General features: G+C 39.4%; 1 protein-coding gene across 2 annotated transcripts in view; it reads right to left on the reverse strand.

Moving 5' to 3' along the window:
• Window positions 1-10,543, reverse strand: part of LOC115049965 (matrix-remodeling-associated protein 5) — a 28,915-nt gene extending 18,372 nt beyond the window's left edge. For both annotated transcript variants that reach the window (XM_029512637.1, XM_029512636.1), the window contains exons 1-3: window positions 10,067-10,543; window positions 3,621-3,728; window positions 3,050-3,186 (exon numbers count right to left, since the gene is read on the reverse strand). In XM_029512637.1, coding sequence (XP_029368497.1) covers window positions 3,050-3,186; window positions 3,621-3,689 — 206 coding nt within the window. In that variant the 5' untranslated portion in view covers window positions 3,690-3,728; window positions 10,067-10,543. The remainder of the gene's footprint in view (window positions 1-3,049; window positions 3,187-3,620; window positions 3,729-10,066) is intronic.
• Between the last annotated feature and the right edge of the window lie 8,358 nt (window positions 10,544-18,901).

Genomic DNA, 18,901 nt, shown 5'->3' on the forward strand with positions numbered 1-18,901 from the left:
ACTAGACCAGTAAAAGAGCAAAGGAAAGGAATCTGTTTATGGACATATAAAAACACAAGCTTTTTAGTGATAGTTAAGTTTCTAACTTGTTTTCTTCCTAATTGTAACCCCCCCAATAAATGTTTTGGTTACTGTTGCTAGCTAGCCTGTTGTCTGTTTGAAGTTCGGTAGGAAAATGTCCGGTCAGCATCAGCTTCCGGTGATCAGAAAGGAAAAGAAAGAAGAATAAAAAAATAAAGGGTTGAGAAATTTTCTATGCAAATGTTTTTTAAAAAGGTGACGGTGAATTTTTAACTGGACAAGATATTTTTAACTGGAACACGTACAGACATGGCCACGATGTATAATCCTCACCCTACCTGGATTATTTCTCCATAACATCGGGTCCTTCTACATCATATATCTTGGCCGTATTATTACCTGGTGTGTATCACCACGTTTCTTCTTTAAGTACGCACGGTAACATAGCACCTACGCACGATTCAGCAGTAAATCAGCGTAAAGGGGAACAGGAACTTGGGGGGGGGACCGAATCGGTTGACACACCGGCCATTCAGTGGAATCATTTCTCCATGAAAATGAAGGCAAACAGACTGGACAATGAGAAACACCTACAGATGTGAGTTTTTCACTGTACCGTTTTTTTTCTTCGGTACAGCTAGCGTGTTGAAATACTCATTGTTGAAATAATGTTTTAAGCTAACTGCTACTTTAAATTGTGCCGCCGATCGTTTTCCCTTTCGGTGGGCGTGGCTTTCGGAGTATGACGCGTTGTGCTCTGTCCTATCACAGGACGCCCTGAGGAGGATTTTCGTTCAGCCCAGCAGGATATAGACTCGTTTAGATTGATGACTAACCGTTGTGTTGTACTTTTTAAGTAACAATTTTGGCTTGGAATCCTGGAATGTGAACTTTAACAACTCCCAATAGCAGGACAGAGCTGGCCCACATGTCTATACCTTCATGAAAATATACTGTATAAAGGTAGGTATACATGCTAATGCTTATTGCTTTTGTTAGAACAGAAAAACAGCATTTAATGCATTCATGTGTTAAGCTGACATGGATTCAGTCTCTCGCTTACTGTAATGCTGCTGCCATGTCAAAATCATGTTTTTTTTTTGTTTGTTTTGCGCATCTGCTTTGATTTGCTATGTTTCTCATCCATGTGTTGCAATGGCTTTCCCATCATGCCTTTCTAATGGTTAAAGATTGCTCAATGACACAAAGGTCAGAAAGCTCTGTTGTCGTAGGTATCAATTACTAAGTGCAGGTTGAGTTGAAGGGAGAGATGTAGTTCCATGTGCATATCACACTTTCTGTAGGGGAATTGCTCCCTGTAGTGTGAAGCTGGCTGTATAAGCACTCACATGTGTTCTATTTTGGTTGAAGGCATTATTGGGAACGCAGATATCTGTTCCCACAGTACAGGAGAACATATGGAGATGGTTTATCTCCTGCAGACTGAACTAAACCTTGGCATTTCTGCTTCAATCTATAGGTGTGCAAAGGATCCTCATGATCTACCCCAGTTTGCTTTGCAAGACAGAATAACAAATGGAGACATTAAAGTGTCTTTTTCACATTTATTAGGTTTTAAACATTTATCATGGAATTGTTGCATAAAAGCAATATCACATATTGCTTAAGTAACAAAAATTAAAGTGTCTTTATAAAAAAAAAAAATAGAGCAGTTAAACATGGGTTACTTATTTTGCAAACCTTGCACACTGTGAAGCTCATGTCAAGCTCGGTCTTCCCGGGCCTTTGATAAATAGAGCCCTATAAAATCCACAATCGTGGAATCACGGAATTCATTGTAAACACTGAAGAAATTAAAATGTTTACAGTGGATTTGATATTTCCACCAAAATTATGGGACGTATGTTTCATTGTTTTATTGTTACGTTATGTGTGGAAGCATTCAAGATATAACTGAAGAAATTATATATTTATTATATATATATATATATATATATATATATATATATATATACATTTATTATTTTATTTTTATTTTTTTCATTACTTAAAGCACTGTCTCAGGGTTAAATTTGCGTAAAATTCTCAAAAATTAAAAACCGAAAATATGGAAATATGGGAAAAAATAAAATGGAATTCATAGGACTCTAGGTAAAAACCAAAATCAGTCCAAATCTTCATCGAGGACGGGTCTGGTTGAATCTCTCTTTCCTCCATTATTGTAGTTTCCTCCTTGTTTTGGTGCTTACTGCACATGTGTATGTTCCAGAACCGACTGGTGACGTGGTGACGTTGGGACGTGCCCCATACATAATAGAGGCAGGTTAAAATTGATTTTGGGACATTTTAAATCGATTCTGAATCGTAGTAAATGACAATTGCGATTCTTTCGTGGATCAGTTTTTTTTGGCACACCCCTACTAAATTCCCACAGCAGAGTCTCACATGCAGTGGTGTGAACAATAGTGAAGCTCAGGTTGCCAAGAAGATTTGTATACACAAAACATGGGTTGGGCTATTTTTCTGCTGTGCTGGAGGGCAGTGAAAGCTCCGTCCACAACACAAAGACCCACATGGAAGTAATTCGGGAATTTATTCCCTCTGGAGTCAGTTTAGCACCACATGCCACGTTCTGGTGCAGAAGGCTTATCTCCTCGGTTCAAAGCAGGCTTAGTAAAATATAGTGCGCCATGGGCTAAGTGCAGATTACCTTTCTGATGTCAGTGTTGTCTTTGGTATAGAAAGGTTTCTTTTGTTCTTCAGGCAAGCTGACGTGATCAGTCAAAGGCAGGCAGCAGTATGTTTTTATTATGCCCCCTCTCCAGGCAAGATGGCAACAAGGAGCATGAAAGGAACAGTCAACCCAAAACCACTTACCTCCGCTTTTTGATATGATTGATGTGATGCAGCGTTGAAGATATGTCAAAGAAAACATTTCTGTGACAGATTACCTGCATCACTTTTGCACTATTTCCTGTAATTTGTTGAATTTTCTTCTCCGTTGGGCTGCCATTGATAATAATGTCTGTGCGGATGTGAGTTTTTGCATAGCATTGTGGAGTCTTACCCCAGGTTGAGCCTCTCTGTGTCTCTAGGAAAGGTCTTTGGGACGGTGGTGAGGTGTCTGAACGTACAGTGGACTTCTTTAACGCCTGGGCAGCTACAGCTCCGCGGGCAAGAGGGGGCAGCATTGACTGGGGAGATCTTCACAGTGAGGAGTGGATGTGTGAAGGAAAATTTCAGAAATTCAGGAAAGATGAGATAAAAAAAAAAAGGAGAGAAGCAAACAGATGAGTTCAGACCTGCACAGTAACTGACAGTTTGGAAAGAAAGGAATACCAAGAGAAACAAATAGACTTGAGGCGATTATAAAATAGACCAGGTGTATTGAAATCATGCCCTCCTGTGCCAAATTCCATCCTTTTTTACAGTTGATTTATGCACCTGAAAAGGGTACTTATTAATTTCAAGATTTAGTCAGAAAGGAGGAAATAAATACATGTATTTTAATTATACATCAATCATCATGTTCACTCTGTGCAACTTTACCAGCCTTCATCATGGCTATGGCTTTGGACAGGACAAGCCATCACTACTTCAACTTTAATGACGATGTCATGTTTTTCATTATTGCTTACCGTTTGCCACAGGAGTGAGGAGACGAGCAGGGGAAACCACGCTGCAGCCGACCACCACCACAGCGCCATGACTGGATGGCTGTCTGACGGCTCATGCCATGAATGGACCTGGAGTGAGGTAAATGCACACATATATCAAATCTGAAATTTTTTTTGTTTGTTTGTTTGTTTTTTTTAGCCACTTGGGTGTAGTCAAACAAGCCACAAACGCAACATATTCATCCTCGTATCTTTTAAGGTTCATGTTGCAAACATTACACATCAACATGACGTACAGATACTATTCATGTTTTCTGCTCTGCCCCAACCCCCCACATGAGATTAACAAATTAGAAAAGAAAGCATGATCACCTGACTGGAGTGAGTGAAGAAGGTTGGAGCTGAGAGAAAAATCCCCACAACTGAGTAAGTTTACAACTGTAGCAGCTTCACATTGCCAAACTATTTGCCCTTAAGGTTGTTAAATCATACCAGCGAGATTTGAACACTTGTTTATATCCTGGCTATTTTTACCTTGAGGAACTAAGGGGAGCGTAAATCCTCTAATCCAACATAATCGTGGTCAAAACTGCGAACATGTGTATATTTGCAAACTTACAAAAGACATCATCAATTGGCATATTAATGTCTTAAAGTAAAACAAATGAATAGTGCAATAGAATCAAACTGAAAAAAATTCAACACAATAGGCCATTGAGGGGAACATAACCACATAACACTGGCAGGTTGTGGTTTGCTTACCCTGCCAGGTGGTTTGTCAATTATGTTGGCTTAAATGTTAACGTGCTCCTTTGAGAGTATTACATACCAATTACATACAGCCGCACTCACTGAAGCACCCGCAGACATCGATGTCATAGTCAACAACCTCAGAGCAAACAGGACAAAGAGAAACACACACTTTCACAGGTAGAACCAAACAACATATTTGAAGTCAATAGAAGGCAGTTTGGGGTTTCTGGCTTCAGGGAGGATAATCCACCTAACAGCTGTGTGGAGCAGTGAGACAGGAGGAAAATGTCCTCCAGTGACCTCAATCATGATGTCTTTTCATTATTGCAATAACAGTTTGGTATTTTCCTCCCTGTAGTTTTGGATCAAATGAATAGATTCCTGCTGAAAGTGATACTCTTATTATTTCAAGTCACTAATGGTGAGAAGGAGACACATTCTCAGTGTGAAGAAATTCATGCCTCTTTTGTACACAGGTCCGCAATATGGAGGCTAAGCACTTTTTACCACTGTCATGAAGTTGTAAATTCTACTCTGTTTTACATTATTGTCTTGTCAAAACAACAGTCCACAGCTGCATTAGCAGCTCTGTCAGGCTGTACTCAGGCCAAACATCAGCTTACGCCAACAAAAAGATGTTTAACGGGTGTGACATAGAATTTGCCCGCAGTTTAGCACATCAGCATGCCCAAAACATACAGAACACCAGGATGATGGGAATATTAAGGTATTAAATTATATACCAAAATATTGGACAGATTAAAATTTTGAACTGATGCCAGCACTTGGTAGATGTATAATCATTTCAGTCTGGATGAAGCAGATGTTTCCACTAGCATGGCTAAAAATTTACGAAATCGTCTCAATTGATTTTATCTATTCCACTTTCTGGCTTTTTCAGGAGCTTTTATCCATCAACAGAAGACTTTGAGAACCGTTTGAAATCTGAGGGAAAAAAAGGAAAAAAAAACAAAAAACATAAACCTGCAATAACTTGGTATGCCACTTGAAGGCAGTGGAAACAAGCTGGAAATACAACACACTAGAACTTTTATTTGATAGAATAAGCTTGCTAAATAAACTTGCAAAGTGGCGCTTATGTTATATGTTGAAAAATAAACATCGTGTGTGACTCACATAAGAAAAATACCTGGCTGTTTGTTGCAGGCTAAATGTAAGCCATTAATGTGGGTGAACAAAGGGGAGTGTGCTGCACTTGGGCTGTGCCAGTAAGTTTCGAGAACATACAATCACCAAATAGAAGCATCAAACCGAAAGCGGCATCCTGGGGATGAGATGCAACAGATCAACAGATTACTCTTTAAACCCCTGATTTCCTCCTCAGCCTCAGCGTGTTGTTTGATGGTGGGCAGGTGGAGTTTTGAGATGTTGCTGCTATATGAGTCCAACTGAAACCCTAGCCATGACATTAGCTATACAGTCCAACAGTCTGTGATGCTACATGGTCAGGAATGAAATGCCAAATTATTACGTATTCTTATATTTCACTGACATATGAACGTGTTTCTTTAACTCCTCTCCTGAGCACAGAGAGGTCAAAGGTCAGGGTCAGCTATAAAACAGAAGCTGTTTGAGATTCCTGACTGTGGACGAGGATACGTTGGCAGGAGAGACGTCTTGAAGGGAAGAGGTTGAACTTGTGCACTCAGGTTTTTAATGGCTTTTCCACCTTCTGACCAAGATAATAAAACTCATTCTTAACATTTTGAAGACATCAGTATCTGGCATTGGCGATAGGATATATTATACCTGTGGCTCAAAAATACTGCTGTCCACTTTTTTACTGTAGCCCTCCAGTCTGTAAAAGTCCATAAATGGCATGTTGAAAGGACACTGAGGGTGTTCAGTGACCCACACTCACACTGTGATTCAGTTAAGACCTGAACTTGCTGCTGCAGCAGCTTCGATGCCGATTTTACAGCGTCATTAAGGTGTATGTTTCACTCTCTACTATTAAGAGCTATTATGATCACAGGTGAAAGCTCATCAGCATTTCTGCAGTTTCTCTCTGATGGATTTGGCATTTTTTTTGTTTGCACACTGCAGACAGAAATAAGAGGTGATTAAAAACAGGGAAAGAAAGGAAAGACAGAGAGAAGGGGATGGTAAAAAAAGGGATGAAAAAGCAGCTAGTGAGAATAGAAAGGGATTTTCTGTACAATGAAACGCCTTAGTACCCCTCACAGACTCTTTATCAGAGATAAAGTGCTGCTCTTTCATTTAAAGAACCAGAGCCCCAGGCTGCTGACCTCCCTGCTCATTAAAATCATATGTTCACTGGCGCACAGTAGCTTTATCTCAAAATATAGCCAAAGTACATCTATTGTTTCTTAGTTTGTTTATCTACCGTTTCGCTCTTTCTTCTCATTATAAAACACATCTGTCCACATTCACTTTTAATCATGATCACTGAGTGAACGTCACAATAGAGCGAAAGTCATGCAACACCTGAGCAGAAATGGGGAGCCCAAAGTACGGAAATGCACTTACTGTGGTGAAAGTCATGGAAAGATTGTTTTGTTATTGTTTGGTCTGAGATTAGTTAGAAATAGATGATTATAGCTGATTTGACAGAAACTGTCGCTGTCAATTCCCAATTAACCTACAACATGGTCTTAATTCAGAATGAAAAACAAAAGTGTTGCCCACCCTTCAGTTTGGGTGTTGAAAGGTATCACTGTGGGCTGCTCAGTTTGCTCTGATGGAGTACAGCCATCATCTATGTGTGCAATTTTATTACCGTAATTTCCCGATTATAAAACGCCACTTTTTTCACACGATTTAAGCCCTGTGGTTTAAACACCTAACCTAACACCTAACACCTAACCCTAACCCTAACCGAAGCAATGCACATGATGCAGCTCTCAAGTTAAAGTCGATCGATCTGGCGAGAAGGCAAAATCTTTCTGTGTAGCATAATTCCTGCCATATGCCATTTCCTGCCATATTTCCAACACCTCATAAACAGCTTATAAACAAGTGTGGCCTATATTTGTACAAAACTGTTTTCCTTTTTAAATTTAGCGGGTGCGGCTTATATTCAGGTGCGCTCTATAGTCCGGAAACTACGGTTCTTCTGTTTCTTTTTTCTTGGGGGGGCAGTTTTTGCGCTGGATGCGCTTCCTGCCAAAATCCTCCCCATTTATCCAGGCTTGGGACCGGCACAGGCCCACCACTGTTTGCCTTGTGGCAGGGGTTTGAACCTAGGGTCTCTGCAGCTCTACACTGAGCTACATCCCCAGTCTCATCATCTATGTCTAGACCTATTCCTGGTCTTTCAAGGGTGTGAGGATCTACACGTTCAACATCAGCAAGAAGTCCAAAATTTGAGATCTGATTATAGTACAGACGTGTGTGCATGTGACTGTCAGTGTGGGAGCTGTTGATGTCCACATTCATCTTTGAGTTTGAGCAATAAAAATGCCATTTTCCTAACAACAACCAGAGTAACTTCCCACGTGGCATCATCTGCTCTAACAGTCAAATGAAAATATCACAGTAACTAAACCTATAACTGTTACCTTGCAGCTTCCTTATCCCTCACAGAGGTACGTGTTTACTGAACTGCACTCTGTGAAGTGAACACGTCTGCAACAACACATTTAGTGAAACTGTGACAGCAAAAATTTTGTTAAATACTTTTGATAATCAATTAAATATTCTTCCTGGCTTCCTATATCTGGTTAGTTGAAGAAGCCATCTTCTTTTTCTTTTTTTTTTTTTACAGCTTTTACATTTTGCTGACCCTAAAACTGCTGGAAAAGCTTTCTATGTTTCAGAAGTAATAAAGTGAAATTCTGAGCAAATTTAGTCACTCCTCTCCAAGAGTCAGACTAAGAAAACATCTTTAACGATTTGACTACACATGGGTGGCATTAAGACGAAATACTGTAAATACAGAAATACCAACAAGTACTTCAATGCTTGCAAGTAATAAGACCGCAATGTTTCCAGGGAACACCAAAGAGAGTCCTCAGTCAGTTTGGACTTACTCATTACTGTGGTGATTCACAAAATTTGTAGTGCTGGAAAAACAGCAACAGCACAAGTTTGGCTTTCATATCAAAACCACATTTATCATATTGGTTAATTATGAACAACTGAAAATAAAGGTGTCAAGAACTTCAGACGATCGCCTGATCGAAACTCATGGCTGATAGTTCAGTCAGTTGAAAGTTGCACTGCCAGACGTTATGCACCATAACTCACTGCTTAAAATACGCGGATTAAACTTGGATCACAGTTGCAATGAAAATAAAAACATGACCACACATCGTGTTCCAGAGACGCCCATTGTGAGAGTGCTAGCACGCAACAACAGTCAATAATCCACGGAAAACATGATCACTGGAATGCAAAGTTTGATGTCTATAGTTATTAATTAAAAAAATGATTAAAAGTCCAAGTGGTCTTTGGAAAACACAGTGTATTCCTTTAAGAATGGGTGAGAGCAATATATCTTAATGTCAAAAGCATGAAGCTGACTGGCAGCCAAGTCACAGCTGCTCAATTCAAGATAACACATGTCATGAGAGGACTACATTATGATTCCCACATGTTTTCCATAAGAGTCAGCAATATCATGTGCTGCCCATACATCCTCATTCAGAAATCTCTGAAAGCATAGATGGTCAAGTGTTGCTAGGAAATACCAACCCAGCCTCTGAACACTTTATTTGTCACACATATTTTGATATGGCTAATGGTGTTTTATTTGAACCTACTACATAATGTTTTTTGTTTTTTTTTTTTAATGTGAAACCACAGTCAACTTTGGTTTTAGGAATTGAGGAAGGTTGTCATTTCCAGGTGTTAGTCGTTTGGGCTATGTGGGCTACTGTGGAATACTAAAGTTTCACACATGAACTGAATGCATAGAAAGACACGCTAGTCCTCTCGTGTGTAGATTCCTTTCAGATGTCTCTTCTGACTTCTGGATTAAATCTCACATAGCCTGTAAGCAAATGTCAAATGTTTTATCCAGTTGAGCCAAAGTTTTGCAAATTTTGTTTCGCCTTCTGCTCGTTATAACTGAAAACTAGTCCTCATTAGTCATTACATCAAAGCTGTGTGTGGGTAATAAATAGTTGAGTCTATTTATATTCAACGTCTCTGCTGCAACATCAGCCAAAAGCACCTGGGTACAGTAAACAAACTTCTGACAGCGTCATCTGTATCGTGTTATAAGTATTTGTAGTTTCACATATGTGTAGAATTTATTTGTTTACTTATTTGTTTTCCCTTTTTTTTGGGGGGGGGGGCATAAATAGGTCATAAATATGTCTAAAGAATAAAACAGCTGTTTGAGATGAGCTCAATTAGCAGATGAAACTGAGCGACTCTGACCACATCTGACACAACCTGACAGTGAGTATGAAATCTGATTTCCAAGTCACATGGCCGGCTTTGGTGTTGGAAAGACAAATGTTACTGAGAATCTGTCAGTGGACATAAATCATAGCCGTGTCAGATAACCCTAAAGCCCCAAGAGAAAATGAAACTCATTTCATGCAAACGTTTGTGCTGTTGCATCAACCTAGGAAAAAAAAAAAAAAAGTTTAAATGCATCCAAAAGCATGTTTCTTTTGCCTGAAAATTAACAAACCTAACCCAAACAACAGCCTCTGTTAAAGTTACTTCTACATATGGGAGCATTTAGCAAGCTCTCATTTGAAACACCACAAGAGACTCACCTGGAAATTCCTGCAGAAAAGGGAAAAGTAAACACTTGAAGATCAAAATAGACCCCAAAAACAAGTCCTTCAGTTTCCACTTCAGGCTGAAAAGTCCAATTTTTACAAGAAAAACAGGCATAAATATTATCCAGTTGAATTTTAGGTCCTGTGGATGTTTGCTGACTTGTAAAGCCAGTGAGGTCCAGGGGTGTGTGAGAGAGAGAGGGATGGAGCACTCTGTGTGTGTGTGTGTGTGTGTGTGGATCTGTTTGACCCTCTGTTGGTCCTCAAGGCATCTGGATTTCAGATTAACTTCTTTCCCGCTTTCTCGGCTCCTTCTGTAACTGTGGTCAGGAATGCAGCTTCTCCATCCCCTTTTACACCTACGCGACTTCCCTCACCTCCTCCGTTCATCTCCTCTCCCTCTCCCAGCGTTACCTATGCCCCGCTCTCCCTCCCAGATCCTTTTTTTTTCCCCGGTGGAAACATTATCACTCTCCTTTCTTTCTCGCTCCTATGTGTGTCGTTCCTTTTTAGTTCCTTTTTGCCTTGTGCTCTCTGCCTCTGCCTGTTTTTCTCTTTACATGCGTTCACCTTTCCAGACCTTCCGCCTCCCTCCCCTCCCCTCTGTTCTCCCTGCTGAGGTACATTACAGTTTCTGAATACAGATTAGACAATTATAATAATCCATCCATAGACGTCGAGCCTGTGCCGGCGGCTACACACGCTGACACGAACACTGAAAAAGTTGGCAGACAGTCGCTTTTATTCATCTTTTATTCAGCTTCCATGGATAAAATTCCGAGACTCAAACAGGATGAGAAGCTATTAGCAGTCTAATTGTCCACTGAGCCCAGCTATTTAACACCGTACCCTGTCTGTGTTGACACAGAAGGTAGCATGAGTAAAAAACTATTTTTGTTAAGTATGGCTTGATGGCATGTTGGAGCTAAATGTGGTTCTCAGATATCGTGTTCATCTTGATTGTGTAACCATTTGGAAACACTTAAGTCCCTGACCTGCTCATTTGTCGCCCAACTGGAAGTCTAAACAGATCTTTATGGAAAGGCCATTGGGTACCAGAACGCTTTTGTTAATGTCTCCACCGCATGTTCCACTTAGCTTAGGGGAAGAATCAATGCAGCCGTGATTGGAATGACACACCTGTAGTTTGTTTTGTTTTGTTTTGTTTTGCTTTTGTTTTCTTTTGTCTTCATGCTAGAGCACAAGTTTCTCTGCTTTATTTTTGAGAAATAATTATTTATCTTATCTAACTACGCTAATCCTAAAGCTAAACCCAGTTCTTTAGGACATCCTCAGAAGTGACAAAGACAAGAAAAGACAGGTTTTCAAGATGGCAGTACAGTGCTGTCTTTTTGTTTTCTTGATCAGTCATGAAGTGCGACTGCCTGTCTTCATTATTTACATGCCTTTAGTCTGCAAGGATTCATTGATCAAATTAATGAATTTAATCAAATAAAAAATATTCCAGGTTGTGAATACTGACATGACAGCTTTTTTTCCAACTTTGGGTTTTTGGTTGTTTTTTTTTTTTGTGTGTGCTTGTCAGTTTCTTGCATTATTGTGATTTTATGACTGACTTAATGCATATTCTCTTATTAATGTTTTGTTGTTTCAGCACAGTTTGCTATATAAGTAATGCCATGCTGTAGTTGGAGCTGCTAAGTAACATTTAAGCCCATTAACATTTTTTCTGCCTTGAGAAACCTCCCAAAAAAAAAAAAAGGCAGCAAATAAAAATGAACATGAATAACCCCGTAACACTGTTTTTATATCTAAACCAGCCTCTTCTGCTGAACAAACATTTACCTGTCTGCTCTGCTACCCATATTTCTTCTTTGGTATGTTTTCAATTCACAGATAAAAACAGGAAGCTCTGTGTGGACATCCGCAGCCAGGGAAAAGGCTGTCTCCTGCAGGCAGCCTGTTGAAAGAAAATGCCAACACTGTAATGATCTTTCTTTTTTTTTTTTTCAAGTGGAGCTTAGACTGTTTTTATAGGAGGTTCTTGTCTGGCTATTGCTGTGCAGTGTACATTAGCATTAATTTTTGTTGAAACGCCAGACTCAAAGAAATTTGATGAACCTCCCCAAACACACACACAGACGCACACTTCCATCATCATAGCTCATCACAGTGATGACAGGCCTATAAGCCAGGTCTCACTGGCATCCTCGTCCCACCTCTGTTTTTCCTAACACACACCTGCATACACGAAAACACAAACTTACACACATACTGAACACAGTATAAAATGCATCCAGATTTGATAAGCTCCTTTTATTCCTTGTAATGTTTTTCTCACAGATGCATTTCACAGCAGTAAGTTTACACCCATGTAAACATCATTATGGCTCATCCATTATAAATAGGGTGAGGGGTCACTAACCTTCTAACCTTCCCTGAGCAACCTGGGTAAAAAAAAAAAAAAGAAGAAGAGATCTAATGGAACAACTTCATTAACTCCAAATCCTCTTGAGACATCATCACCATTTTATGACTTGTTCAGCTGTTCGGCAGCCAGCAAGAGCTCAACATTAACACTGGCATGAGGCAACACTGCTCTGGATTAACCACCATTATGCACTCTTTCCCAGAATTTGTAAAAGTTTTCAGTTTTGTCTCCAGCAGTATTAACCTGAAAATCTCGAGGATTAAACAGAAGATCAGTAGTGTTCAGTGCATGTTGCTGCCCACTGTTTCTGCTTTATGTGGTGGTTTCTTGCATTTTGTATAGAGTAACCACTTGAGAAGTTCTCAGACTGACTGGCTGAGCTGATATCTCTGGTATGGTATTCACAAACAATCTCTCCTTTGCTGCAGGATTTCATTTACTTTCTTAGTTTATTATGACCTTCAGATGAAAGCTCAGGGTACAGTTATATTGTCTTATCCTTTATGTGGCGCTCTAGAGATTTCCTTCATCCCCTGTCTTTTCTTTAAAATCACTCCCTGCTCTCTTTCTTCAGTTCTCTTTATTACACCTGCTGTTTCTAATTTATCTCCAAAACTCCACATTTCTATAGTCTGCTTCTTCTGTCTATTTGTTTACACTATTCTGCTGTATTTCTGTGCAGTCATGTGGACTGAGAAGCAGATTTCAAATTTTTTTCCCCTTTGAAAAGAATCCATCTGATTATTTGTCGTGGTTTTAGTGTAGAGAGACTCAATCTGGGTATTTGCTGGTGGATCAGACACTTGTTGACAGTAGCACAACTAGTACCTTGACTCAGCCAGTGGGCTCTATACCTGAGCAGAAAGTTAACCTTTCTGCTTCTCTTATTGGAGACTGAAACATCCTGAAATACACAAGAACTTTGCATGCTGTTACATGATGACAGGGTTTGGAGCAGTGGTTAAATCTGGTTTCATACCAAATACAAATAATGCTTCATGTGCAGTTTATTCAGCAACGCTAACTATCATACTAGAGAGCAAAAATCAGCGTTGGGTTAGTTTAAATGTGTTTGGTATTTAAATAAATTGTTGTGGGAAATAATCTTGGAGGAAACTTCCCATATCACACGGTCAGTATCAAAGTCTTGGACCTCAATGAAAGACAACTACTAACATCTATATTGAATTTGAATTATCAATAACAGCATCGCTCATTCATGGCAGCAAGTCAAACAAATACAGTCCCAGTTTTCTGTAAAATGCACTGAAAATGCAGCAATTTGATACTTAACCTCTTTCATACTTTCTAGAGTGATAGATAGTTTCATGTTTGTGCCCTCTGGGGATTCCTCCTCTGCTTTCTCCCAGTTTTTGTTCTTCATTGTAGTTCCCTTTTCATCCAGGACGCTCTGTGGCTCCTCCAGCCCAGCAGTGATGAGAACAGATACAAACTGATTGTATGTCTCCCATCCATTTCTCTCAAGCTGTTCAGCTGTTGTCATGCACTTTCTTTCATTGCTCCTTCAAGAGCTTCCTCATTGAGCCGAGACTAAATCAGCTGATGGACAATGAAACATTAATGCTCTCCATTTTCATTGTATTGCATTTTGTTTGTTTTTTTTTTTTCACCAGTTTAAGTCTGAAGATTTCAAGAAAAATACAGCAATATTATTATGTAGACACCAAATTAAGGTGTATTCAGGATAAATAGAAATTCAGTTAGCACCATGAACATAAGTGTTTTTGCGCATGTGTGCATTCGCAGGGGGAACCTGGGAGCAAAAGCCAAATAAGGTTTTTACTCCATCTGCAAAGAAACTTGACCTGGAAAATTTTTCTAAATGTTCATCATCAGGACTCACTAGACCAACAGCATCTCAGACCAAAACAAAATGCACCTTCGGTTATTAGTTGCAGTCGGTTGCAGCATCACTCAGTTATCCCATGGCCCAAATATGGAACTGGGATCAAAAAGGTAGATTGGGTAGTTGTACGAGAAACCCTGGTCTCTGATTCCAGATGTGAATAGCCTCAATTTTTTTCCAGCCATCCTATGGCTGCCAGTTGATGATAACACCAGATGCAGTTGAAAGTTAGAAGGGGGACTTTGAATGAATTTGTTTTTGTCTAATGTGTTATGTTTCGGGGTCCCTCCTGACACAGTCTCTGTGAAGGTAATTTTTTCCCCAAGATAAACTTAAATACAAGCGTCACTGTCCTAGTCCCGCTAGTAAAAACCTAGTCATGGCCAAACAAGTCCTCAAAATGCTGAAAGAAAAGTACCAGAAAATGATTAATATTATTATTATTACCATTGATTACCAAGGCGAATTATATGAGTCAGCTGTAATATTCATCCACCCATGTGCCTGAAGCCTACTTTATAATTAGCCTGAGCATGTTCTTTTGTATATGGGTCAAACGCTATTGAAGATTTAAGTTAAGTAAAAACATAAATCAGTCTTTCCATCAGAGTCAGATTGTCACCATCAAAGTATTTAGCCACTTCTAGTGTGTACCACACATCCATCTGTTTTATCAATATCTATTAGATACTCTTTCATCCTGCAGTCGGCTGTGATATGCTCTGATATTGAGCTGATATGAAGACAAACAACTTGTTTAAATGTTGAATGAATATCATTAAATGTGTGCATAATTATAGCACTTCTCAAGCAATTACCTGAAGGCAGCGTGTCGAGAGTTTTTTCTCTGCAAAAACCTCCTGAGGGAAATGACAGTCAAGCTGCTTTAGGTTTGCAAAAACCTCCAAAAACTATTCGGCGCTGCTTGCTACAACAGGTTCCTCTGTGCTTCATAAAGCCCAATGTTACTCATGCTCATGGTATTAGGAGTTTGTGTTGGACATGCTCCTATCATATCAATCCTTCCATAGAATCAAATAAAAGTCTATTTCAGCGTTCACCAGGCGCCGTTTAAGATGCACACTGCTGTTTTTATCGTGTCCTGCTGCTGGAGTCTGTCTGTGTGTTGATTTGTCGCTTCAATTTTCTCAGTGAGCCCGAGAATAGGGTTTCTCTACAGCCCCAAGGGTCACAACACTCACCTCTGTTTCTGCCTCTTTAGGTTTTACTCGATAAAACAGGTGTAGTTCTTGCATTGTAAAGATTTAGCGACACAGTGAAGGCCCCACGTCAAATTTTATAGCGCTGCATAATGGGATGGGGGTCAGTCAGGTTTTATCACAGAATGTTTCAACTGAGAAATCCATTTCTCTTTGTCTTCAATGTAAACAGGACTGTCTGTCAGAGCTTGCAGCCAATCAACCCTCTGACACTCACACTATCAAACAGCTTTAAATCACTTCTGTCTTACTCTACATCTCAAATAATGCCAAATTACCTCATGCACAGCTGTAAAACACCCCTGTACACATCTTTAATATATTTTTTGGCATTTGTTTGCATGGCAACTGTCAGATTTTACAACTCATTTGCTGTATCTATCACTGAATAAATGAATCTGTACACAGGAGAGGCTGTTACAGGAAGATGCTGTGTGTCTGATGCGTCACTGCTGCTGCTGCTGGCTCTCTCTGTTTCCCAATGATGGGCTGGATACTGGAGTCTTCAGTTTTTATTGATTTTGAATGAATTTCCAATGGGTTTTTGACAGCAAACATCTCTGAAATGAAGTCACTGAAATTGTAATATAATTCATATATTTAATAATAATAACAACAACAACAATAATCATTATTATTATTAATAATTATAATAATAACATGTTTTTATATGTATATGTATTTATATATATATATATATATATATATATATATACACTTTTTTAATTTCTTGACATTTATCAGATTCAACCTGGACACACAGACTACAATGAAAACATTGGTTTTGTGTGATGATACTGATACGAGGTGCCTACTCTGATTTGTTATTAAATCATTATTCTTAGTTAAGGAAACAAAACAAATCTCTCGATGTTTCCGAGGTCAAACTATTCAAAATCTATTTCGAAGTTTGTCTTTCTTTTGCTACGTCACCAATGTTAGCATTAACAGCAGTTCAGTTCACATCAGTCTTCAAAAAAACCCTCAGCTCAGCATCCAGCCAAATACTACTTCCTGTCTCTGTAACATTTTCTTTTAACCAGCTAGCCTCAGCCAGTTTTGCCACTTTCCAATCATGAGTTTGCTTGTCTTGCAAGCACAACATCAGTGGCTTCAGAATATAATGTGTGACTCTTCAAATCATACCTATGTTGCCATTTTGAGGTAGTAAATTACAGTTGTTAAGCATTAAATGGAGCATGCACAAGAAGGAAAGAGGGAGTAACAATAATAGATTCAGCTTGGCAATGGCAGCGTGGCCTTATGGATCTGCTTAGTATTTGGATTGGACTCAAATTGAACTTTGTGACGAGAATTGACAATAAAAGACGAGCTAGAGCTCATATAAATCATACTATTCACTGCATCTTTATAAGCCTGCATGGAGACAGGCAGTCTTACGTTTTACAGCAATTTATGGTTTTGCAATTTGCTTTGAGTATGCTGAAATCATATTCGTTTTACTGCTCACTGTTGTCGCACATGTTCAAATTAAAGTTTTTTTTTTTCATCTATTTTACCCAAGTAAATCCCCTTAAAAAGGTAGTTCAAAAAGATAGTTCATTTAACTGCATCGATGCCTTGCTCTGTTTGTCTCTAACAAACACAAACAGATTCAATGATCAGCAGAAGTAATTGTCACATTGTCACAAGTATTATATCTCGGCCATGATGCAGGTTCAGGTATGGGAAGGGTCAGTTTGACACAATAGGAAAGCACTTATTCTAACATTGAAAATATGGCCATTGTGAAAAATGTACTTATGCAGGAACACAAATTGTTAGTTGTTATTATAAAGTGCTGCAGCACACAGAATCAAGTTATTACTGTAATAACTCACTGACAGCTGCAGTTCTGAGCAGTGATGGGTAAATACTCACACACCTGGCTGCCACTGAGGCATGTAGTACCTGGGCTGATTCAGTTGATGAGTGTCACACTGAGATTATATCTTTGTCCATCCACAGGTTTCCCTGGCTGCCTTGCTATTAAGAGGATACCTACACATGCAAGGACACACCCAACTACACGCCACCCACCTCCTGCTGCAGTGCATCCAAAGGTTGTGCTGTTTCTGTTTCAAGGCAATGGAAATCACTTTTTGCTGCATCTGTCATGAGTGATCACATATTCAAATTCATATTCTGCACATCTGTCATGCAGCAGGTGAGCTGTGAGCCAGGCAGGAGCCACTGGCTGCTGAGCCACAGCCAAATAAAGTCATTGAGGACACTGAGGACATCCTCACAAGGACTGAAGAGTTCAGCATCTGTATTTACCTGCTGGGGTATTGTGTTTTAACTCTGATCCAAGTTTGTACTCTTTGCACTTGAAATGTTTTATGAAATGAAAGTACAGATTCTCTTTCATCCAACTGCTAAATGAATTGTAAAATTCTTTAAGAAAGCTAAATGACCTACCCAGGAAGTAAAATAAAAGACAATGGGTTTAAATCTCCAGTCTGGACTCCTGCTCTACTTGGACTCAGACAAAAACCTGATACACTATTTATAAAAACTTCATTATATCCTGTTAAATGCATGTCAGTCCTGTGATTAAAATGGATATATGTTGATGTGGAGAGAAGAGTTACTTCTCATGATTGCTTTTAAAAATGCACAATGGAAGAATCACTGTGTGTGTGTATCTGACTGGGTATGACATCACAGCGCTTTTTCACCTCTGTATATTCACCATGGCAATGACATACTGGAATGAAATGGAGCGGACCCTTGTCCTTGTGTGTGTGTGTCAGAATGGGAATGAGTGTGTGGTTCAACAGGCAGAGACAGGTGCTTGACAGAGCAGATTTGGACCCTGGGGCAAAAATAAGCCAGCTAAGGGTGAAGCCTATACCAATGTGCACTCGCCCTCTTACACACACACACACACACACACACAAATACACGCACTCTGATTTCATAGCTATGCAAATGTAGACTTTGAAGTGCTCTGTATCAGGTCTGTGCCGCAGATTTTCAAGTTTAATAATCCAATGAAATTATCCATCCAGTCCTTTCAGAGGCCACAATTAATGCAGATGCACCGATACAGAAATACAGAGTATTGAAGTTAGCCATATTAACTTATTTACCTTAAGTTACTGTATATGAGACAAAGATCACCTTTTTACATCAATAGGCCTCCAAGGAGCAGGACCCGTCTGTTCAGTCATAAAATAAAAAGTAATAACTATTTAAAAAAGAAAAACCAGTACCAAGAAATGTTATGAAGTATGGAAATCAGTCGTTTTAATCAACATCCTGATGTGTGTGAGTGAACGAGCTGGCTGTCAGGCCGTGGCACAGCGGTAGACAAGGAGACATGGCGGAGAGGCTGGAGGCTCAAC

Source organism: Echeneis naucrates, chromosome 10 (genome assembly GCF_900963305.1).
Source record: "Echeneis naucrates chromosome 10, fEcheNa1.1, whole genome shotgun sequence".
In the NCBI taxonomy this organism is placed as follows: Eukaryota; Metazoa; Chordata; class Actinopteri; order Carangiformes; family Echeneidae; genus Echeneis; species Echeneis naucrates.